The sequence below is a fragment of the Mya arenaria genome, chromosome 8, assembly GCF_026914265.1.
Source record: "Mya arenaria isolate MELC-2E11 chromosome 8, ASM2691426v1".
Lineage (NCBI taxonomy): Eukaryota > Metazoa > Mollusca > Bivalvia > Myida > Myidae > Mya > Mya arenaria.
Window position 1 is genome coordinate 8842981 of NC_069129.1, and position 25817 is coordinate 8868797.

Genomic DNA, 25817 nt, shown 5'->3' on the forward strand with positions numbered 1-25817 from the left:
GAACAAAGTGACACGCGATTCGCGAATTCCTAATACACAAAATCATTTTGACATGTTTGAACAAATAAACGTCCGGTTTTGCGAGGTAAAATTACGTTGACAACTAACATATTTTCTCGATTTTTTGTCCGGTATCCGGAATTCCGAGGTTCCGGTTTTGTGGGGATTATTTTACATTGAAAAGTATAAGGGAAAAATCGGGACTCTGACAAAAGTCCGGTATCCCGAGGATTCCGGTTTTGTGGAGATCCGGTTTAGCGAGGTTCCACTGTATATAGATATTTAACAAAACAAAGCCTTTGAACAAACTTAACGAACAGCCCCCGTACTCTTTTATTTATCAAAGTAGTAAAACACAACAATAACTGAATTTAAAATGACTCATACAACTCTGACTCGACGGAGACAACTTGTTTCTAGAATTAAACAATGTTATCACTTAATAATTAAATCATGAAGATATATCGCGGCATCGTTTCCTATAGTCGACACATATTTGAATTGATTACCACATAAATATATTTAGCCAGTCCAGATTTTGTAAAAAAACATTCTGAAGAAATTTCCTACTGTTAAACACAAAAGAAAGCACATTGAGCATTATCCGTCCCCTACGAACTTGTGTCCGTCACTAGGCTATATAGAATACATGAGAATAACATTGCTATCAATGCCACCCACGTACAATAACCGCCTCTGCTTATCAAAGCCAAGTCCATGTGGGCTAAACTCCAAACCAGTGATGAAATCCTCCACACTTCCCTCAACCGTCACACGTTTGATGCTCATATTGTGTTCGCTGCTGACCAGAAATGTTCCATCAGACTCCAACACAATTCCCCCAGCTTCTTCTATTGGTTTTGACAAAGCGATTGTCTTTACCTCGCCATCTTTGGTGACTTCTCTTAATCCAAATGGTTCTTTGCCAATGAGGAACATAGACCCCGTTTTTTCATCAATTGCTGAATGTATATTTACATAAGCAATGCTAGACAGGACACCTTCTTTATGTCTTATTCTTGTATTTCCAGAAGCGTCCATTTCTTGTAAAGCGTACGGATTGCAACCTTGAATTCTGACAACATCACGATAACACCGAATGCAACACCGTTGAGGGTCGGTCATTATCTTAGTGAAATCATTTATGTCTGTCAGAGGGTGTAGGTATTGTATTATAGTTGATTTTCTATTGAAGCAGACAAACAAATGCCCGGAACAGTTAGAAGTCACTTCCCATGGCTTTCCTGTCGTTTTTATTACCGGATTAGTTGTTTCTGTTGAAGATTGACTAACATTTACCAAAATAATTGTGCCAATTCTGTAGGTATTTGCAACCGCTATATGTTCTCCTAATACACATATGTCTCTTACGTTACAAGTTTCGTTTAGCATTATCTTTTTTAAAAGAATTGGCCTGGGTATTTCCATTGAAATTTCATGCGTTAATTTAAGGCTCCATTTGTTATTTCTTTCCAGAGCATGAATAGACTCGTCATGGAATTCGAGTTGCTCTGTTGCAATTTTCATGGCAATGAAAAGTTTCCCATAATCTTTCGCTTGTTTAGCATTTTTAACGAGATTTTTCCACTTACTGAGTTCTTCCGTAATGGAATCCATGGACGACGCTATTGTTTTTATCCTTCCTACTTCTTCATCGGCCATCTTTCTTGCAGACTCGATTTGCCTTTGAAACTGTTCCATTCCCGTTTCAATTTTTGCCGTGGCTCTTTTTTCATTTCCCTGAGCATCCACTAGCAAATGATGCAGCTTGTCAACAAACTCTTTGAAAATCCGACTCTCCTCTATTTTCTCAGCTGCTTCGTCAACTTTACAAACACTGTCTCCACACATGGTGTGAATCCCGCGTACACACTTTGGGCAACAGAGTTTACCATGTTTATCACAATAATGTGTTATTTCCTCCTGATGAATCGTGCATTTAAATACATCAGCATTTCTCTCCTTTTCCTTGGAACCTTGCCCTAAAGCACCAGTATCAACCAGTTCATGGTTTTTACAAGGCTTCGCTTTACGATGATGTTGAACACAAATATCACAAAGATTTTCCTCACATTCAACACAGAACTTCGCCGCTAGGACCTCGGTTCCTTCCTCAAAACACGGGTCACATAGCTTTACACGATCCACAGTCACTCCGAATGCTTTCCCTCCGACGGAGTCCGCATTATCACTTGTTTCTGCTACTTTTCCCCCATTTTCAGCCATTTCTTAAACAGGTTTTTTCTCGAAAATTGTAACATCTGATATCTTAAATTTCTTCTACTTTCGACTTTGAAAACGAAAGTAGTGATTTCCGGGATCCGATAATAGGACCGAATGTATGCATGTTTATAAGTTTGGTATCAACATATTGATTGTAATATTTATTTTTGTTAGTTAATTGGGCAGATTATAATATGTACATAAAATTTAAACTCGTATTCATTACACTAATTAATGCAAATATAGTATAAATTATTTTTTAATGTCGTATCCCTGTGTCGTATGTTTAAAAAAAATAAACTTTCACCAGAATTCACAATGGTAAACATAGCAAAATGCATACAGATAGACCTCGGACACTATCTGTATGCATTTTGCTATGTTTGTTGTTAAGCAATTAAGAACATATATTCTTTTGATAAATATTTTTATTCATGCCTAAGCTACACATATTAGATTGATATATAATTTTCTGCATCCATGAAAATCCTTTAATTTTAATGAATTAAAACCCACTTTTGTATATTTCATATCTCATTTAAATGAAATAGTTTAATTTTAGTGTTTAAGTTTTTTTTTATCAATTTACTTATGTTTATTAAATACAACACAATTAAGCCAAACGCGATTCGAAACGAGACCTGTAGATGTCAGTCATATATGTTTTGTTCGCCTTTCTATGTATTGTTCTAAATAAATTGATAAAGGGATAAAAAAGCTTTTTGCAAGTCGATTTATATTTCCGGTGATGGGAATACACAAGTTTTAAAAAGACAAGAAATGTTTACAGCAAATGCTTGGACAAAGGGCAAATAGTGGGGGCGGTAAATGGGCATACTTCTGAAAGTAGTTGTACCAAATTCCCATACCAGAGACATACTATGCAAAATAAAATCCCAATGTGCAAGGAAATACCCAAGCAGCAAGTTACTATTATCGAAATTTCCGCCAAGTTACCTATCGCAACGCAACTCGCCTGCCCATACCACTCATTGTCAAACAAATATGAAAAGAGAGAGGAACCGGATGCAAAAAGGATATGCAAATAACTAGACCAGTAACAATGAACTATATAATATATATATACCCCAATATGTATTGATCACATGCACCATCCACACAAGGGAGCTCCAACATGAATGACAAGCAAAACGTAGGACTCCCGGGATTGGTGCCCCCGACAACATCATCAGCTTCACCAGAATAGCAGCCAACACACGGACTCATACTCTCAAATGCTCATCGCAATAACGCCAAAGATGGTCTCTTGTTTGCCTTTCATTGAGACACATGTCTCCGAAATGGATTCAAGCAATCAAAATTGAAATGTCAGTAGTCAAGCCTGAGGTCACAATTATAAGACAAGATAACAGTGATATAAAATGCGCCGTGAAGGAATTTGAAGTATATCGGCAATTTGAATGTATAAATCTATGTCAGAAAGGGTTTATGAAAGAAAGGAGTATGCTCAACGGCACTTTGCCACTCAATATATTAGACTGAGTGTATACAAAAAAAATAATAATCAATATCAACATTGATTAAAAAAAACAACAGCTTTATTTAAATTTAAAAAAAAAACACTATCAAATAAGGGAAAACAAATAAAAAAAAGAAACAAAAATGTCCCGTATAAAAGACCACAATCTTTAAACTATCACATGTTTCAGTCTCAGAATGATCGTTCAAGTATAACTTTGCGTCCATCATCTTCATCAACTCTAAAACAGACAAATATTAAAAGGCCTGCTATACTGATTTGTTTAAGCTTGATTACGAACACTGCTATAATTCTAAGGTAATAGAATTAAGCTTTAGTCCGATTTCCGAGCCGGGAACTAGTTCTTGTGCTCGTTTAGAGCAGCATTTTCAAACAAAGTCAGTAACCATGGCTTAAGGCGATAAAAGGGTGCTCATGCTCCCCGTACCCATCTCTCTAATGCCCCCACCCCTCCTCCCCCTGAATATTCGTCACACGTGCAAGCTCAATCCTTTGCACATACCGCCCTAGTGCAGTTGCCATTCACCGCCGTTCCGTCCGCCTCGGCACAAGCCTTCACGGTGGGACTATATGTCCCTGTAAGTGCCCGACTAACCCCATTGCCATACTGTCATACCTTATGTACCATACACCACAGTTTACCTACCCGTCCCAGTTATAATACGCAAAAATACCGGTTACCCAACCTCATAATTGACCTGTCATTCCCCCTTCGAGTCCATTCCAATGCATGACACGTACCATAGTTGACCTTACCGTCCATGTCTATATCCGATCAAACCCCGGATACCTACCATCATAGTAGACACTACTTTTGAAGTTGACTTGCCCGTTAACGTCTTTATCCGCTCCGACCCAGGCTACCTACCGTAATAGTTGACCTGTCCGTCCATTTCTATATCCGCTCCAAGGTTTCAATTATTGACAAAAATGTCAATTCAGTGATATGTTCGAAAATGCAAAAATATTGTGCTTGCTTCCGATTGAAAGTATTTTTGTTTTGCGAGCGTTAAAAACGTCGCATTGCGGCTCTTTCTCCATTGCGATCATTTGTGCGCATATTTGGTGTTTTACAACGTAAGATAAGGGGCGCGCGCTTGCTTTATCGGAGCTTTCAACATCAAATACAAAATTGATTTTATAACTTGAACATAGACATGAGCAACTTGGAAAATGGAATGTCGTTAAGTTGCAAATGTATTTTTAATGGTAGAATGTTCATTGTCATGAATAGGTTGTTCTGGGAAAACATAAGCATTAGATATTTTAAATTTATTTTACTTTCGCTTTTGAAAAAGAAATTATTAAATTTCAGATTCCGATGATATGAAAGCTTGTACCGGTAAACGCTTATGACTGAATTTATGTATGTTTACAAGTTGGTTCTTACGGAATCCTATAAATGCCACCACGACCCCACTCCTCGCCTTATAAATTGACCAAGAAAACAACGCGACTTTTGTTTGTTCTGGTTTCTGTTTTTTATTGCCCAAATGTTCATTCATACAAACATTTATAAATGACATAATGTTTGTTACATTTCGCATCTTTTTTCTTTTAAATTCGTAGTACTTTGTGTAAGAAAACTATTGCGAGTTCATTCGAAGTTTGATGAAAAAAGATGCGATATTTGACATGTACTTCTGTGCATCTTTTTTTTAATAAGTCTGTTTGGGGAAAATAACGCGATCAATTTTGTTGCGAGGGTGCACTTTTTTCATTGAGTTCCTAAAAGTTTTACTTTATAGTCATCCTCGGCACCCCAGTGTATCATAACCTATGATAGACTGGGGTGCCGGGTATGCTTTATAATTAAAAGTACATGTACTGTTATAATAAGAAAAAAAGATGCAAGATTCGGGTAAACGTTTTTATCACGACTGTCTGGTGGTGCTTTGGCGCATCTTTTATCCATGATCGACTTGGTAGAGGAGAAGCTATATAAAGTACTGAAACATGGGGAATATTCATTATTTTAGTAAACAAATATCTGTTTTTTACATGGCGAGGTGCATGTTCGCGAAGTCCAAAAAAGGATTCAGTATAAAATACCGGTGTTCTCTCCAAATGCAAGACTGTTGGAACAATAACACACGCAATTTGGGCTTTTTTTTTAAAACAAAACAGAATCAAGTACAGTATGTTTTTAAAGTTGTACAGAAAACAGTTAAATCCTACATTGAATAAGACACCAAATGGTATTTCAAACATTTTAGTCATAAAAAGAAAATTCGGAAAAAAAACTCACAAAATAATTGAAATTGTATTTCTAACAATTTCCTCCTGTTTCAATTATTTCTTCTAAAAATCTCCGCCAAAATCGAAAAAAATGTACCCGTGGAGCATAGTTTCTTGAGCGTTTCTATGACATGAAATACCCTCGGGGCAAATGTTCTGCCAGTGGGTCTTTGCATAAATATTCACATATTTGCCAATCTGCAATTTGTCAATCAAAATGTTAGTCTGAATGTAGCTCTCACCAGATTTATTTTTGTAAAACAACAACATTTCAAAAATCACAATCTATCAAATAAGTGAATAATGTTTATTTTGTATAATATACAAAAATATAATGTCCTGTACGGAAATCACAATGTTGACAAACATCACAGGATTGGATCTCAGAATGATCGTCGAAGTATCACTTAGTGCTGGGTCATCATCTTCGTAAACTCTGAAAAAAAAGACTAAGTGTAATTTCACCTAGCATACTGATTTGTTTTAGCTTCACTCGTACTAGTGTTCGTTTTGACTCGATCAGAAATGATGTGTTCGATTAGACCGCTCTAACACGGACACCTACAATCATAGTTGGCCTGCCCGCCCCCGTCTACATCCGCTCTGATACGGACACCTACAATCATAGTTGGCCTGCCCGTCCCCGTCTACATCCGCTCCAAGACGGACACCTACAATCATAGTTGGCCTGCCCGTCCCCGTCTACATCCGCTCCAAGACGGACACCTACAATCATAGTTGGCCTGCCCGTCCCCGTCTACATCCGCTCCAACACGGACACCTACAATCATAGTTGGCCTGCCCGTCCCCGTCTACATCCGCTCTAACACGGACACCTACAATCATAGTTGGCCTGCCCGTCCCCGTCAACATCCGCTCCAACACGGACACCTACAATCACAGTTGGCCTGCCCATCCCCGTCTACATCCGCTCCAACACGGACACCTACAATCATAGTTGGCCTGCCCGCCCCCGTCTACATCCGCTCCAACACGGACACCTACAATCATAGTTGGCCTGCCCGTCCCCGTCTACATCCGCTCCAACACGGACACCTACAATCATAGTTGGCCTGCCCGTCCCCGTCTACATCCGCTCCAACACGGACACCTACAATCATAGTTGGCCTGCCCGTCCCCGTCTATATCCGCTCCAACACGGACACCTACAATCATAGTTGGCCTGCCCATCCCCGTCTTTATCCGCTCCAATCCCGACACCTACCATCACAATTGACCTGCCCGTCCCCGTCTATATCCGCTCCAATCCCGACACCTACCATCATAATTGGCCTGCCCGTCCCCGTCTTTATCCGCTCCAACCCCGACACCTACCCTCATAATTTGCCTCCCCGTCTTCGTCTATATCCGCTCCAACCCTGACACATACCCTCACAATTTACCTGCCCGTCCCCGTCTTTATCCGCTCCAATCCCGACACCTACCATCATAATTGGCCTGCCCGTCCCCGTCTATATCCGCTCCAACCCCGACACCTACCCTCATAATTGGCCTCCCCGTCTCGTCTATATCCGCTCCAACCCCGACACCTACCATCAAAATTGGCCTCCCCGTCTCGTCTATATCCGCTCCAATCCCGACACCTACCCTCATAATTGGCCTCCCCGTCTCGTCTATATCCGCTCCAACCCCAACACCTACCATCAAAATTGACCGGCCCGTCTTCGTCTATATCCGCTCTAACACCGACACCTACCATCACAATTGGCCTGCCCGTTTCCGTCTATATCCGCTCCTGGCCCCGGGCAGCTACCATCATAATTGACCTGCCCGTCCCCGTCCATATCCACTCTAACCCCGACACCTACCATCATAGCTGACCTGCCTGTCTTCTATATTCGCTCCGGACACGAGCCTGCCCGCCCCCGTCTATAACCAGACAAACCCCAGGTTCCTACCCTCATAGTTGACCTGCCCGTCACCATCAATGTCCGCCTCCCGGACCATCTCGTCCACTTCCTCGTCCGTCAACTTCTCCCCAAGATTTGTCATAACGTGACGCAGCTCAGCAGCACTACAATGTTAACATCAAGATGTGATTAAAAATACTAAACGGTTTTCCACGTGATAATGCTCAATTAATTATAAACACGACTTTCAATGTCTCTGTGCAAAATAATAAACAAGTAAAAATAAACATGAACTCTACCAAACAAACTGTTTGATAATTGCCTAACTGAACAAAAAAACTATATTTATCACTTTACGGTGGCCCGACCGAATTGCTTAATTGCTCAGAATTCTGAGACGCCTAACTACTCCATTCCTTCAAACCATTATGGACCCACCCACCTGATGTATCCGTTTCCGTCTTTATCGAACACCCGAAACGCCTCCCTGATCTCCTCATCCTGGTCCACGTCCTTCATTTTTCGCGCCATCATCGTCAGAAACTCCGGGAAATCGATACTTCCGTTTCCTGTCAACAGACATAGCAATCGCGAAATAGCAGTGTATCTATGGAAATGCAAAGTCATTTACATGTACTGATCGTTAAAATATAAGGTAAACAGCTTATATACCGTCAGTGTCATGTCCTGCAGCTCGGCCTCGGTCGATTCTCTCTCCCAGGGAACACGTGACACAATATAACGCAACGCGTTAAAACATTACACCACATGACTGGCCGTCAGCGTCCACCTCGTTGGCTATGCCATTTAGCTCGGCTTCAGTATTGTACTTTTAAAATAACAACTCCTCGGCTATTTTTTTCGAAAACACCTCAGATGTATGCCGGTACATCAGTTGAAATAATTCGTAAATGTTTGAATTATATCATTAATTAAATGTAGTGATTTAGCTTGTATTTATTGATCTAAGTTAAAACTACAGCCGACTTAAACATAACAATTTCGGAGTATGTAAACCGTCCATATACATCCGAGCTTGTTTTCGATAAAAATGACCGAGGAGTTCCAAATGAAAATGACCGAGCCGAACAAGAACTAGAAAATCACGCGTATAGCACAACGTGACTTACCGTCAGCGTCCACCTCGTTGATCATGTCCTGTAGCTCAGCCTCGGTAGGGTTTTGACCCAGGGACCTCATGACGGTTCCCAGTTCCTTTGTGGTGATGGTCCCATCTCCGTCCTTGTCAAACAGGCAGAATGCCTCCTTGAACTCTAAAAACAGACGGAAGGGCATATTTATAAACGTTTATTTCTTTGGCGAAAACAACCCCCGTAGCAACACCTTGGCTATTAATTGTTTTCGAGTATTATGTTGGTAGTCATGATTAAAACGTCCGGGGTGACTAGTACATGTATAGAGAGACTCGCGTCAACAGTGTATATAATGGTTTAATAAAGTAAAATAAACAATAATAATAAAAAATAATTAAGTATAAAACATGCACGGGTTTGCTTAATTGTTTGGAAATACATGCCATATAAAGTGAATAGTAGTTTATTTATATTTCTGGCATAACTTTTTTCAGTTGATATGATAAATGGTTAAAACACTTACCGGCGATTTGTTCTTCAGTCAAATTCTCTGCCTATAATAAACAAAGTATTCATCATGGTACAAAACGTGAAAGTCTTGCTGATCTATACCCACATTTTAGGGTGTCAGTTTTGAAAACTGTACCATTTATAGCCATTGATAAAAGGACTGACCCGAGACTCTCACTACGGACTCAAAAAAGCGCTATAAGGTTTAAAAAGAAAGTAAAAGTAAACAATTAAACAAGAGCGAAAAAGTTTAAATTCGTGTGTTTTTAGCATGCAACGGCCTGAATATAAATAGGGTTTCCGCGAGGCAGCAACATTGTAGACACGGGAATGAACTCATGCGGCTGTCTCAGCCGACTTTCCCTTGCATAGGATTAAGATGCGGAACGCTTCGTATCTTACACGGCGTAAGGATGTTTACACATTATACGTGGAAATTTATATATTTTCTTCCTTTATTTATATTTTTCATTTTGTAAAATCAAATTATTAATTTCGGTCTCTTATAAACTCCAATGTACATTATCCATAAAATCTACAAAATCATCATAACTTATATAAACGTATAGTAGTAATCAATATATTTACCATATTGATGAAGATGTCACTTTGATGATCTATCCGAAAATGCCAATAAATGCTTGATTTCGATTGAAAGTATTTTTTATTGATAACTAATGAACCACGCACTGAGCGCTTGAATAATGTCGCATTGCGGCACTTTTTGCAATGCGGTATATGGGGCATATATTTGAGGTTTAACAAAATAACCCTGACGAATTGTGGCTGGCAGAATCGAAGCATTGAACATCAGCTACAAACTTGATAGTTAACCTTTAACAAAGACAAGATGAAATTGGTCAAGTGAAATGTCGTTCCGTTGCATAGGTAGATGGACTAATTATTTTGATGAAATGTATCCACTGTAATGACCAGTTTGATATGTACATGTCATACCCCATGTATCCGGCTTAGATGAGACACTGTCCAATGATCGACCGAGTTTTGATAACAGAATGTTCAGTGTTCTACCCAGTGCTAATGAGAGACTGTCCTACGACCCACCCAGAGACTGTACAATTTTGTAAGTTTTGATGAGAGACTGTCCTACGACCCACCCAGAGACTGTGCAATTTTGTAAGTTTTGATGAGAGACTGTCCAATTACTAACCTAGTTTTGATAAGAGACTGTCAGATGAGCTACTCAGTTTTGATGAGAGAATATTCAATTGTGTACCCAGTTTTATGAGGGAATGTTCAATGTACTACTCAGTTTTATGAGGGAATGTTCAATGTACTACCCAGTTTTATTAGGGAATGTTCTATGTAATACCCAGTTTTATGAGGGAATGTTCAATGTACTACCCAGTTTTATTAGGGAATGTTCAATGTACTACCCAGTTTTATGAGGGAATGTTCAATGTACTACCCAGTTTTATGAGGGAATGTTCAATGTACTACCAAGTTTTATGAGGGAATGTTCAATGTACTACCCAGTTTTATTAGGGAATGTTCAATGTAATACCCAGTTTTATGAGGGAATGTTTAATGAACTACCAAGTTTTATGAGAGAATGTTCAATGTACTACCCAGTTTTATTAAGGAATGTTCAATATACTACCCAGTTTTATGAGGGAATGTTCAATGAACTACCCAGTTTTATGAGGGAATGTTCAATGTACTACCCAGTTTTATTAAGGAATGTTCAATATACTACCCAGTTTTATGAGGGAATGTTCAATGTACTACCCAGTTTTATGAGGGAATGTTCAATGAACTACCCAGTTTTATGAGGGAATGTTCAATGTACTATCCAGTTTTATGAGGGAATGTTCAATGTACTACCCAGTTTTATGAGGGAATGTTCAATGTACTACCCAGTTTTATGAGGGAATGTTCAATGTACTACCCAGTTTTATGAGGGAATGTTCAATGTACTACCCAGTTTTATGAGGGAAAGTTCAATGTACTACCCAGTTTTATGAGGGAATGTTCAATGTAATACCCAGTTTTATGAGGGAATGTTCAATGAACTACCCAGTTTTATGAGGGAATGTTCAATGTACTACCCAGTTTTATGAGGGAATGTTCAATGTACTACCCAGTTTTATGAGGGAATGTTCAATGTACTATCCAGTTTTATGAGGGAATGTTCAATGTACTACCCAGTTTTATGAGGGAATGTTCAATGTAATACCAAGTGTAATAAGGGAATGTTCTATGTAATATCCAGTTTTATGAGGGAATGTTCAATGTACTACCCAGTTTTATGAGGGAATGTTCAATGAACTACCCAGTTTTATGAGGGAATGTTCAATGTACTACCCAGTTTTATGAGGGAATGTTCAATGTACTACCCTATTTTTTTGAGGGAATGTTCAATGCAATACCAAGTGTAATAAGGGAATGTTCTATGTAATATCCAGTTTTATGAGGGAATGTTCAATGTAATACCCAGTTTTATGAAGGAATGTTCAATGTACTACCCAGTTTTATGAGGGAATGTTCAATGTACTACCCAGTTTTATGAGGGAATGTTCAATGTACTACCCAGTTTTATGAGGGAATGTTCAATGTACTACCCAGTTTTATGAGGGAATGTTCAATGTACTACCCAGTTGTATGAGGGAATGTTCAATGTAATACCAAGTGTAATAAGGGAATGTTCTATATAATATCCAGTTTTATGAGGGAATGTTCAATGTACTACCCAGTTTTATGAGGGAATGTTCAATGTACTACCCAGTTTTATGAGGGAATGTTCAATGTATTACCCAGTTTTATGAGGGAAAATTCAATGTACTACCCAGTTTTATGAGGGAATGTTCAATGTAATACCAAGTGTAATAAGGGAATGTTCTATGTAATATCCAGTTTTATGAGGGAATGTTCAATGTACTACCCAGTTTTATGAGGGAATGTTCAATGTAATACCAAGTCTAATGAAGGAATGTTCGATGTACTATCCAGTTTTATGAAAGAATGTTCAATGTACTACCCAGTTTTTTTGGCTGTTTTCAAAGTTGGCAAGTTTTGTAGTTACATTGTTTGTGCGGCTCAAACACCCCATAGCCTCAAAGTTACCAAGCGCAATCAAACATGCGCCGTTATAGTATCTGGTAACATTTTCCCACATTTGAAAAGGTGAATCAAATATACCACAGTACAAGATAAAGCGTGCAGGATCCAAATCCAGACTTACATCAGCTGTTTTGTTTAATAACCCTGTTGCACCGCAACGCATGCGATTCTAGCGGTGAACATATCGCAAACATAGACACAGGGCTGGACATCTACAATATAGCGCCGGTTAAAAACCGCTATATTTTGACAATAAAATCACAAATTAGATTAAATTGATGTTTTGATGTATTCTTCCCATTGTACTCACTATATTAAAATTAATTACCAGGTTGAATATGTACGTTTGCAGAATAGTGACACTGGAAGTTTACTCTGTGAAATTATTCGGTAACCATCAGGTGCACTTGGTTCACCAATACTTACTGCATGCGTGATTAACCAATTTTCGAGCTCTTTTAAAATTTGTTACGCGATGGATAGTCTGTATAGACTGTATAGAAATAAGACATAATTAACATATTCACATGGTCACGGACCTATAAACTTCGTGTATAGGATTGTGCCTGGGACTATATACAAATTCTTTACGTTTTGGTTTCTAGCACATTCAAAAGCAACTTTGTATGGAGAATAAGAGTTTATGTGTAACCTAGTTTACACAATCTGAAAGGGTTTTTTACGCAGTGTCTGCCTTTTTAATTTAAGGGATATGATAAGCTTTATATCTGTGTAAAACAATGATCACCAGAAATGATGATAGTGCTCAGTACTTGAACTGTATCAAGCATCGCCATATAGCGCTCAAATTATATCTAAATTCAATCATTCCGTGAATTGAGGCAATGCCAATTCTTCAGACACGTCACTGACAGCCGCTTCAAAAATATCATCTGTGGTGCGTACTAAGCCCCAAATACACACAACTCCGTACGATAACAGCGCTGGGTCTTAGTCTACAGTAGGCGGTTTAGAGGCACTGCACCGATAGCCTAGTATTTGAGCATTCGCTTACGTTCGTAAGATCGTGGTTCAAACCCCGGCCGTGTCTTACCCGATACTGAAATACGTTCAAATATGGCACCAGTAGCTATGGCGCTTGACATTAAAGAGTGTAGCACTTGGAAGATGGTTTACTCAATACTGGTTTAAACAAAGGAAAGTCATTCCCCGTGTATCAGTGATTTACAAAAAGCTAGGATATCGCCACCGGACTCTTTGTTTCTGTAAATCCTTTTATACATGTATTTGACTCGAAATTGCCCTCAAATCTATCTCGTGTGACGGCGGGGACAAGCTTTAATGCAATCAATGGAAACAGACAGACCTTCATTAACTTCTACAGACATTGACGGTTTAGGGGCTTTATTAATTCTCTGTAAGAAGGAATTAAGCGGGCGGAATAAAAACGTCGTCAATGCCGCTGCTGGTCTATAGTAGAGCACACTATATTTATTAATACACAGTTTAATTTAACAACTGTCCGGAAATACAAATGTCAATTGCCAAATACGTCTAAGCATGACAATGATACAGTCCGGATAAGTTCAAATATATTGAGTTTTTAGGAGAACATGTTGATCAAGTTTCAAAATCATTCAATGTAGGACATTTATAATACGGACAAGCAATTTGACCATTGGCACTTAAAAATGACCATGACCTATAACCTGCGACTTGCTCGAGGCATGGGATACCAGCTTAGGTTTTTGAGCACAATTATGTTAAATACATGAAAAACATATAACACCCTGTTGGCATCACCCCGCACGTGACCTTAACCTATCTACCAGTTAAATCTGAGGAACAATACACCTATCGTAAATGTGAACATGCGTGCCACGATATTTCACAATATTTACATTCGCACATGATTTTATGTACGATTAATATTGCGATCTTTGTGCATGCACCGATCGACCTTTCGTGACCTCTGTATGCTGAGTTTCGTATGAAAGCAACGCTCTGATTGGACGCTAATGAATCCCCGCAAATAGAGATTTTACTACGATCTACTTCATGCCGAAATATAGTAACACACATGTACAATTAAATGCCGTCTTGATTACATGTTTCCTATGGTGTTCATTCACCTGGGTCATGCATTAAAAAAAATCTAGATATTGTGAATATAAGGATTGATTCTTATTTTCGTGCGTTTAGGCAGTACGAACGCTCGGCCGCTATTATACAATTTAAGGGCGCTTCATGCATTTGCAGAATCGCAGCCAAGGGTTTATACTGCATGAACGCACGAACAATAGAAAAATTGTTAAACACCACTCAGAGCACTACTGGCCTGTTTACAATGTGTGAAGTACATGTAGTATTTAAAAGAAGTTTAGGTGGTCAAGAATTTATCCCCCGAAAAGGCACAATTTTGTGAATAAAACTGAATTTATAATATTGAAATAATCTTATACTCAGACTGATTGGGTCAAATTGATTCTATTCTAGGCGCCAGGCTTCAATCTGCCTTCCAAGCAATAAAAAACATCCTATAGTTTCTAAGACCATTCTAAGCGGATTTCCTTAGTCGGTTAAAAAGCTTACACAGGCTTATGTTGTACTTGTTGCTATCTTGCAGACTCAAAATAAATCTGATCTGAAAAAAATAATGGTAAAGTCGTATAATTTTTCTTGACTGTGTATAAATGTCTGCTCCTTAAATCTCAGTTTTTGGCTCAACTTCTAATTTGTAATTGTTTGTTATGTTTAAAATTTGTCTGACTGACGATGACGCTAAAAATAGAATCAATCTTGCATGACCTTACATGAACTGAATTTGTCTGGTTTAATAGTTGAAACAAATAAGTGTATGTCATCATAGGAAAGATCAGTGTTCTTTATATGACATACTAAATGGGATTTGTATTTCGTTGTTCTCGTTGCTTAGAAGATCGTCAAAGTACACAAAATAATAATCTGGTTTTTCTTCAGAAATCTGTAGTTGGCGACCACAACTGTATTTTCTATGAATTTCTACAGCCACTTTCGAATGAAACAATCTAGCACATCCATCGCACATGAATCTACCTCTCGTATATGTGTGCAGTATCGAGTGATTATCAATGTTTACAATACCAGCTTTGGCGCAATACTGACAAAAATTATTTACACTTTTACACCTTCTATGTCTTATTGTATATTGATAATGTGTTTTCTTATGTTTCTGAAGATTAAACATAAAGCTAAAAACTCTTGAACAGAAAGGGCATTTAAATACTTTTTCATTACTATGTTGCTCCATATGCATGGATAAATTTGCAGTATTCAGGTATTTTCTAGGGCAATTTGGACAGTGGAAGAACTGATACTCCTCTTGTTTGTAGTCATCTTTATGGCCTATCACATGAACTATACGTTTGCCTCCCTGAAATCTAACTTTAATCACTTTCAACTTGTCCCCTTCCTGAGCCAAAGTTGATTCAACAACATCATTTATCCCTTCCGCCACATTTTCAGTCTGGTTTTCAAAGTCGTCATCATCAGATTCCTCAATGCCTTCATCCATGATCTCATTTTGGTCTTCATCTGAGTTGTAGAATTCAACGTAGTCATCTGGTTCATGCTGCTTAATGTTAGCCTCTGTCAAAAGAACATCATTTGGAACCTTTCTGTAGTGCCATCTCAGATTGTCAATATTTGTATCAACATGTGTCTCTGTAAAACTATCAGTTTCAATGACTTCATCAACAAGTCTTCTATTAAATTCTACATGTTTTCCTGAGCGCACAGCCTTGACATAAGTCAATTCTTGGCCTTTTGGCATAGTCATAGGAACGTGTACTCCAAGAATGTGTTTTTCAAGCAACTTCTCTGTACCAAAGATTTGTCCACAGTTCACTACCTCACATGAGAACTTGGGTAATTCTTCCCTAGGAATATGATACAATGCTAAATGTATTAAGTAATCTTCTTCAAAGCTATATGTTGCTCTACAGTATTTGCAACTGTACAGCAAATTTTCCTCCTTTATCATACTTTCCATAATTACAACTTTTGGCACTTCTCCAGCTTTACCTGTATTTCTTACAACTATTGCTTCATGGCCATCTTCCATGGCTCTGTTTAGCAGTGATATTAGTTTTCCTGATGTGGCACTACTTGTGTTGTGATCTGGCGTTCTCATATCAACATTGTTCAGTCTATCAATATGCGACAATCTAACTGCTTCCTTTTTCTCCTTTATTTTTCTCTGTTTCTGTTCATTTAACACTCGTTCACAAAACTTTTTCTCCCCTTCTTTAGACATATTTGCAGGGTGATATACATTGCCGAAGTCATCCATATGATCTTGAACTGCATCTTGTGTGTCAAAACATTCAAAACAGAAGCCACACCTATACCTGTCTCTGTTATCAGGCTCATGTTTTTCCATTTTATGGCCACGCATTTCTTTTATAGTCCTTAATGCCATCTTGCAAGTGTGACAAAAATAACCCTCCAATCTGCTTCCAGTTATAAGAGGGTATTTCTCACCATAGCCCTGTCTTGTGTTTTCTATAACAACTTTTATTTTTTTGGCATCAATCGACACAACTTTTGTTTTAAATGGTAGAACATCAGTATTTTGTTCTGAAACTAATTTAGGATGGACTGGAGTACCTTTCCTCTTGTAACTTGATGCGGTTGCAATATTCATCTTTTGAGACATTGATTTATTATTCTTGATTGAATCATCATGTGCAAAAGCCTTAAAATAATCTGCATTGATTGTCATGGAAACAGGACTAGAAATTCCAGGGCTTTTATTACTGGTAGGTTCTTTAAACCTTCCATTTTGTATATTTTCTGAATTTTGATTAGTTTGTCTGTTAAATGGCTTTGCAATAATCATCTTAGGCCCATTTTCTATCATCAAACCTTTTTCTCCTGACCTGGGTACAGTTGTCCCAAAAGCCTGAACCACATGTTCTTTTGGCTGAACCAGATGAACTTTCGTTGCACTTTTACTTTTTCCTTTAATTTCAAGCGGCTCTTGTTTCACTTTTTCCAACGAGAACAAAGAATTCATTTTATTGACAGCATTGTGACTAGGAATTGTCATTGGACTGATAAGTTTCTTGTCTGCTGATTGTAGAACACTGTCAGGCTTTGCCAACTTCTCTTGATCATGATAAGCCTTGTGTTTAAACAACTGTTCCACAGAGTTGAAGGAAATATCACAAATCCTGCACACAATTGAGGTCATTTGTGCCATTCTTGATTATTAAACTGAAAATAGACATTAAAAAGGTTTAGTTCTGCTGTTCAATACATGTTAAAGCAAGTGGTTTTATGACTACCTAATAATCTTTTAAATGGCATTAAACATTTCATTTAACTATTAAGAACTGTGACTCAATATTGGTATAGGATGGATTTGTGCAATTGGGAAAAATGTAGACTGGATTGCTTGGGAATGGGAGCCAATATTTGACAGCAATCAACCCAAACCATAAACAGGACCTTACAGCTATAACTTTTTCCCAGCAACGAGTAAAAATTGTAAAAAGACTCCTAACGTGATGTATAGAGTCACACTAACTCAATCAGTATCTGCTACAACACAGCTGTGTTTGACACCCTTTGCCCCCCCCTGAATGGTTGCTACAGCCACCTTGAATATGTCACAGGGTGGGATAGTGATAATATGGTTTGGCAAGCTGCTCCAAAGTTTAACTGACAGAGAAAAAAGTGAAAATGATAGTCAGTAATTACTTGGAATTTTCTAAAAGTGGGTACTCAGACTGGTATTGGTGTCTAGATATAGGATAGCATATTAATTGCAACATGATGATGGTATTTATGTAAAGCATTATGAGTTGCAAATCAAAAATTCAATGTTCAAGTGAGCGCCAACTTTCCTGCATTTTTGTAACACTGGAGAGGAGAGAAGTCATGTTCTACCCAACAGATAGTCAGACATTGAACCATTTTAATACTATTGCTATCTGAATTTTTTTGTGGGTGCCAAATTGTACTAGTATATTCTAGCTGTGGCCGGACGAGGGTTTTAAAGCTGCGCTCTCACAAATTGGTCGTTTTGACAACTTTTAAAAAAAAATCTTGGAACAAGCTAATTTATGTGAAAATGCATGGAAACCAGTCATATAAGATTGCTGACAAAAATTAGATCACAGTTTTTTATTATTGAAGTCCAAAAATTGATGTTTATGCATTTTTCTTAAACCTTAGAACACTTTAAGCCATAAAACATTAATTTTAGAATAGAAATATGAATATCTCCGATCTCATATTTTGTCAGCAGTCTTTTATGACTACATGTAGTTTGCAGATATTTACGCAAAAATTTGCTCATTCTAAGACAAAAATTTAAAAAAAATGTAAAAATGGTATATCTGTGAGAGTGCATTTTTAAAAGCTAATGTCATGACACTCTCTTTTTTGTTTTTTACATCTCTTTTCTAATTTCATAAGTATTTTTTCCATTGGTGGTTTTGAAATATGATTGTTCCAGCTGAGGTCAGGGAATATAAATTCACACCAAGATATTTAGCACTGGAAACTGACTCTATGAATGATTTGGTCAAGAAGTAAATACTGATTCCAGAATAATGATGTTCCTTGTAATGTGCAAAACTTGGAATTTGGTGAGAATAAAATCCATATCCCAATCATTTTCCAATTGTTCGAGGTCATTTAGAAGGAAATATATCACATTCAGAAGAATTTATGGCGAGATACATGACAGTATCATAAAATGAATGCAAACTTTGGGTTTTTGTTTTTTTTATAAATTAAGAAACAAGCAGTTTTTTTTTTTACTTTTTTGTGAAACAGCCCATGCATTTTCTTTTGAAATTTTAGCGCGTTAAAGTTTAAAATTGTGAAAAATTAACAAAACATTAAAATCTTAGTACTGACGTACAATAGTGTTATACTCAAACATACAGCCTGATTTAAGTGTCTGTATTTACATTAAAAGGATAATAGACACCAATGAAACTTTGATAATTGCATATTTATAAAATGCAAAGAGTTACAGATAACAGCTTTGTAGATTCTTGATTTACAACTTTAACTTCCTATTCCTGTATGATTTGAAACTTGAGTTTCAATTTTTTCTGACCTTGAGGTACAGTGTTTGCATCAGGAAGAATTGGTGTAATGACACCTGCACAAGGTTGTTTATGATCAGGTTGAAGAGACGACTGACTTGACTGTGTGGATAAAGTATAGGGTTGAAGAGACGGAGTTGACTGTGTGAGTTCATTTTCAATTAAGGGCACACAATTGGATGTGGATGTGGAACACGAAAGAGAACTGATGACACATTTGGGAATCACAACGGTCATTTGTAAATGTCATCTGTTTAAAGGCGGAAAATATTGTTGGTGTACCGGCAGCGTGGATCTTTTTTAATATTTTTCTGATAATACTTGCCATTTTTTTACATTTTGCCGATAAATATCAATTTGTTTACAGATTTTGCTGTGTCATTTTGAGCCCTGGGGTACACCAGATGTGATGAGTACTACTTCAGGCAGATCACCACAGCAGAACACAGAATCTATCTATCTATCTATCTGTCTGTCTGACTTCCGTGAAGAGGAAATGCCTAAGACCTGTGGACCTGAAGTTTGAAGTGGAGTTTCACTTTCAGGTACACAACAAGGATGAGAAGAAGTGTATACATAAGTATTCGTAGCAAATATAATTATTGATAGATGGCTTTACGTTTGGCTTACCAGAAACGCTACTCTTAATATGTAGACTTTATACTTCTAAACATATCTGAAGCACATATTTCCAAGCTAGTATTTAAAATGGCATTTTTTAACTAAGGGAAGCTACTCGTTTTTTAAGCGCCGCTGGGGCGATACTATTTCCCGGTCTCTCCTCGTAAAATCCGGTCTCATCCGGTCTCATAATTCCCGGTTCATAACTTATGGCCCCAGGCAACGGATTGTGTTGCTGATGTTTATAACACGATTTTGACAATCTTATTTGTTTTAATATGTAACAAAATGGTATAAAATATATGAACATTATGTCTTAATTTATGCAATTTGTTATAGGTCTACACTATTTATGCAATTCGTGTTAAAGGTGTAGAGAAAGATGCGATGGCAGTACAAATGATCATGTTTTTTGCATAAAAGATTGAGGACGGCTAGAGTATGAAGTAACTTAGAATTGCACCTTTTAAATTATGTTATGTCAAAGTTGTTTATTGTTCTTCCTTTTTTGTTTACCCCCCCCCCCCCCTCCAGACATTATATTTTTTTAAGCATTAATGATTACAATTGAAAAATTCCATGTTTGCATATCCGACTCATATCGATACGATACGATATGTTTATTGCGTAAAACATTATACAATGTTCATAGCATGTAAACAAGTAAATCAATGAATGGAGAAAAAGTACAAAAACACATTTTCTGGAGCTAATAGTTGCAATGTTATAACATCATATTATAGTAAGTATGCGTGTGCTTAGACATTAAAGCTACTAGATGAATAGTGTTAGTTGAAGTTGCGCCATTCTTAAGTAATCAACACATTATGTCTCCATTTTTCGTTTATAATTTTGTGCCATTCGCTAACATTGAAAACATTTGAATACCTTCGTCATTATTACACAACTTTAGCCGAATATATTTTATTTGTCAACTTGAAGTTTGCAATAAAACTCAAGCTGTTTAAGAAATCTGATGCTGATTATTTTATTTATTTTTGAATTTGGTTATATATGTTATCATCGTATTATTTTTAATCAAGCTTATAAGAGTCTTTGCATAACAATCATTTATTCTATAAAATTGTCTTTATAATAAACAACAATATTTTTAGGGTATGAACCGAACAGTAGCCGTGCTTGTGTAATAAAAAACTGGCTAATCCGTTCATCATGCCCTTAACGAGGGACATTCGCTAATCTCTGACACGCGTTGCATAACGCATTTACACCTTTCATGGTATGACATTATTGTGTATTGTCATAAACCTGTTATGAAGAGTTCCTTGACAAAATAAAATGATAATAAATAAACTTCTGAAATATTTGGAAGGCTATTTTGCAAATGAAATATAACTTACAAGATACAAGAATCTTTATTTAAAGTCGTCATGATCGGTGGAACTACGATGCTCCTAATTTATAAAAAGTAACAAATCTCAGCTTATAAAAGTTCCACGACTTCTATAACAACCAAATGTACATGCCTGTGGTGTCTTTGCAACTGCTAATGCTGTGGATTCTTGTTTTAAGAATGGCTATGTAAATACAAATGTCAATTTCGTTGTAAATGAAATGAGGGAACATCTAGTCGGCTGTCTAGAAAAAAAATCCGTTTCATAAAGAAAATGAAAAATCGCGATCCCTATGAATTTCAAATTTAAAACATTCTGTTCATGTGAAATGCCAGAACTCGTCGACAATTTAGTTATTTGCGAAAATAGAACATGCAGGACAAGATTCCACATGAAATGCGTCGGCATAAGAATTAAAATTAGACGATCAGTTGGCAGAAATACATAAGGCAACTGGTCGTGGAAGTGCATCTGCTGCAACAAAATCAATAGTTAAACAAAAGAAAAATAATAAAATTCCTGAAGTACTGAGTTAACTAACAAATTTGATTTACATGTAGTCAAGCATTGTTTCTTTTTGTATTACTATTATCAATAGTATACTTATAACTGAATTTAATATGAAAAACACACACACACACAATGTGTTTGTTATTCATGACATTAATTTTAGTACATGTGCATAGTTCATGTTTTTATCTTTGTCTAAATTTATTATATGTTATATTGATATAAAATATGAAATAAATGGTGACATAATTATCATCAATATATCTAATGTTTTAATCAACTGTAATCTTTTGTAATCCTATTACCCCCCCCCCCCCCCCCCCGCGGTCATTAACACCTTTTTGATCACGCCCGATAGCTACTATAAAATTTGGAAAACAGAGACCGGAGGAGACCGGGACTGGGAAAAAGTATCGCCCGCGCCGCTGTTATTTATAAAAACGTCCATAGTTAAAAACGGTTAAAGAGGAAAACCGCGACGAAGTCACAAACTACACTAGGAGGTATTTTATATAAACCAAGTATACAATTATGTGTTACGTTCTTCGGTCAGTTACTGTTATCATAATGTACAAAATCACAGTGATCACGGAATTTCGATATGAAAACTATTTTTTACAGGATTTTAGTCTCTTCGTGACAAGCCGCGTAATGGCCGGCTTATCCATGTAGTTTAATCTGCCTTTATATTAAACTTGTTTGACTGAGTTTTTGATCAACGGTCAAATCATGGTTTAATAATTCGTCAGCAGATTGCGATGAAAACTTCTCATACATGTTTTGTTTCGTATATATCTGAGAACAAGTGATGGAACACAGCCATCTATCGTGTTCTCGGGTAAATAGAAGTAAGATCTAGTCATCTAACTTATAGATGCCATTCCGGGGGGCAAACAACAGTAAACTAAATGGACCAAAAACAATAACAACCATTGACATAAACATATCTTAATCGCTTCTCTCAAGTTAAAGAAAGTCAAATCAATAAAAAAAATCCAATTCAATTACTCACCCACTGTTTTCAAAATAATCGCAAAAAGCGGCTATACATTTGCATCTTTGCTAAAGCATTTTATTGGAAGGTTTTCTTTAGTCCTTTGCTATTTTTTTCTAAACAAACACATTTTTTTCTCCATTATCCAATTACAGTTCCCAATTTTAACGACCACACTCAGTCATTCTTCACAATCCCTGTCATCATACTGATGTTCCAGTGTTTAAACTACCACATGATGCCCGCCCAGGTCGTTCACCTTAAGAATTGTGGTCAATTTGTTGATTATTTGTTATTTCTGTTAATATCAATACATTAGAAATTCTTGTTCAGAATGATTTTAATAATTAAGCCTTGCACTTAATGAGTGCCTTTCTGCAAATTCATTGGCTGAATATAGTAGGTTGTATACTAAAGTATTAAAATCCGCTTAAAGCCGACGCTTAATAAACATAGCAAACGTGTTGCCCCTTTTAAGCTGTACAGTAGTTATATTTGGCTCAAGACCACAGTTATCTGCCCCCCGTTGACCAAGATCCGGATGTGAATACAGAAACAAAGAGTGCTTGTGTTCAAGTATCAATATTTTATTAAAATTGAATGAAAAAGATGCAAAAAATGTTCTTTTTGCAGAGAACTTGACTGAATTTGACACTCTATTGCAGAAATTGATAGTTTTCAATGTAAATATTGGAAAAATCATAGCTTGTGGAAGTCTGAAAATTAGTTGTTTGTAGCCGATTGACTCCCTGGCGGAAGGGTTATGTATTTGAACTCAATTTTGACAGTCGGGTCAATGGTCAACATGGTGTTTTCTTGTGATTATATTTTGTGTCTTGAATTGTTCTAGAGATGCCATGTCCTTGTTTTTCAATTGGGGTGTGTTTAAAGTCAAAAGCCAGGTTAGTGTCTATATGAAACATATAGTAAAAATAACTGTGGTCTCACGCCTGATATAGAGGAAGCTTTTGGAGGGGTGGCCTATTTTAAATTGTTATAAATTCTTAATTTATACAGCTATCTACTTGAAATTTGGCCAGTTGACAGTGCTTAGCCATAGAATATTGGTGTTTGAGTATGAAATGTGAAAATCTTATATTACATAATATAAATTAATGATATATAATTTTCTTATATATTTTTGACATTTTTAAAAAAAACTACTTTCACTTTCAATTTAATGTTTGGAAATAGTTCCAAATGATGGTAACTAATGAATGAAAGCCTCACTTTCAATTCCAAAGTATAAATGGAGGGATTTTTTTAACATAGGAAGCAGACCCAGGAGGAACTGTCTGTTGAAGACCCCCCCCCCCCACCAAGCTGCCCACCAGAGGCCAAGCTGTACTTGGTGTTTGCCAACATGCTGTAATTTGTAAGTACTTCAAGATAATATATTAGAAAATGGTATCCAAACTGAAGTACAAAGTGAGACAGTTTGGTCATAAAAGCCCATTGAGACTGTTTGTTCCATTCCTAAATGAATTTCTTTCATGTTGTCAATCATTTCTGATGTGGCTTTGATAATAATATTATTTTCTAATGAAACTGCTGACTTGTATCAGTCTTTGGTCTGTATTGTGCATCTATTCACACATTTTGTTTGCTCTTTTAAGCAAACATTACAATAATTGCAAATTCTATAAGCAATTAAACAAAACTTACTGCACATAGGATGCAGAATGATGTTTTATTTAGTGTGCATATGATTTTCAGCTTATGGACAAGAAAACATATACTTTAACAATCACAGCAACACAATGAGATCCCAATTTTAAAGAAATAATGCCACCTTTCATTAATTCATTCTATCAATCATTCATATATATTCATTAATTCATTCATTTATTCAATTTATTCATTGAAAAACTTGACATTTCTCCAAGGCAAAATAAATAAAAAGTGAGCAGCTTTCATAAAGAATAGAGCCTTTTCCCTTAATGCATTAAAAAACACAACCTTAATACAGTATAAATGTTTTAAAAACCCTAATTTATTGCTTATTTTAATAGCCAGCCTGGTTGCTGTAGCCTCAGAGGAATTTTCAAGGACAAGAACCAGTGCTGGTAAAACTGTGGTCTCTGTGGTTTTCCATACCGGCTCTCGGCAAGGATTTTCAAGAAAGGAATACCATCTCCAAGTAAGAAGAAATTCTAAGCATGTCTGGTTTGAATGCTTGCAAAATGCATCTGGGTACTCAATAAGATGAGGTTTACCTTTGAGTTGTTAAAAACTGATTGCAAAATGTCCAAAAGACTATATATTCTATTAAATTTGTCCTGAAAATCTTTGAATTCATGAACTTTTCTGCATATTTATCACATTTATGACTATATTAAAGGTTGTGTATGCCTCAAAGAGTGTTTACAGGCCTTTTTCAAACTTTAACAGTAGTGGCAGATAGTTTTATTTGTGTAAAACATTGCCTTTGTGTCTTGCTTGCAGATCATGATGTGCCAATAAGCTCCAGTTAGCTGCGGCCTTTTCCCCAGGCGGTAGTCCTGCAATCTGAATCCAGGAGATGCAGCTCTGAATCCAATATTTCAGAAGAATGAAGATGTTAGTCAACTCTGTAGTGCTTGTTTGTGTGTAAATGATTCCAATGAGTGAGATTTATAGCAAATCAGGTGTAAATAAGCATCTTATAGACAATAGTGAAGTGCTGTACTCTGAATTTAATGCCAAATCTAGCCTTCAAAACAGATTCTTAAAGTAAATTTTTTTTAAAAATGGACATAATAATGCTATCTCTGCA

The 25817-nt window shown here is 36.8% G+C and overlaps 3 protein-coding genes and 1 long non-coding RNA gene across 4 annotated transcripts; 1 reads left to right on the forward strand and 3 right to left on the reverse strand.

Annotated features, from left to right (window-relative positions):
• Window positions 1-636: 636 nt before the first annotated feature.
• On the reverse strand, window positions 637-2226 carry LOC128243959 (E3 ubiquitin-protein ligase TRIM71-like). The gene is made up of 2 exons (XM_052961981.1): window positions 1593-2226; window positions 637-962 (listed from the first exon to the last, which is right to left on the reverse strand). The coding sequence occupies exons 1-2, from the start codon at window positions 2224-2226 to the stop codon at window positions 637-639; spliced, it is 960 nt and encodes a 319-aa protein (XP_052817941.1).
• Window positions 2227-6192: 3966 nt separating this feature from the next.
• On the reverse strand, window positions 6193-10114 carry LOC128245085 (calmodulin-A-like). The gene is made up of 6 exons (XM_052963301.1): window positions 10026-10114; window positions 9451-9481; window positions 8964-9107; window positions 8276-8402; window positions 7882-7997; window positions 6193-6398 (listed from the first exon to the last, which is right to left on the reverse strand). The coding sequence occupies exons 1-6, from the start codon at window positions 10026-10028 to the stop codon at window positions 6370-6372; spliced, it is 450 nt and encodes a 149-aa protein (XP_052819261.1). The 5' UTR covers window positions 10029-10114; the 3' UTR covers window positions 6193-6369.
• A 3841-nt stretch (window positions 10115-13955) lies between these two features.
• LOC128245076 (zinc finger protein 236-like) lies at window positions 13956-20302 on the reverse strand. Its single transcript, XM_052963278.1, has 2 exons — window positions 20213-20302; window positions 13956-17735 (listed from the first exon to the last, which is right to left on the reverse strand). Exon 2 carries the CDS (start codon window positions 17719-17721, stop codon window positions 15355-15357), a length of 2367 nt encoding a protein of 788 aa, XP_052819238.1. The 5' UTR covers window positions 17722-17735; window positions 20213-20302; the 3' UTR covers window positions 13956-15354.
• Window positions 20303-24367: 4065 nt separating this feature from the next.
• On the forward strand, window positions 24368-25716 carry LOC128245087 (uncharacterized). The gene is made up of 3 exons (XR_008263051.1): window positions 24368-24437; window positions 25075-25202; window positions 25508-25716. It is a non-coding gene; the product is annotated as an uncharacterized LOC128245087 (long non-coding RNA).
• Window positions 25717-25817: the final 101 nt, after the last annotated feature.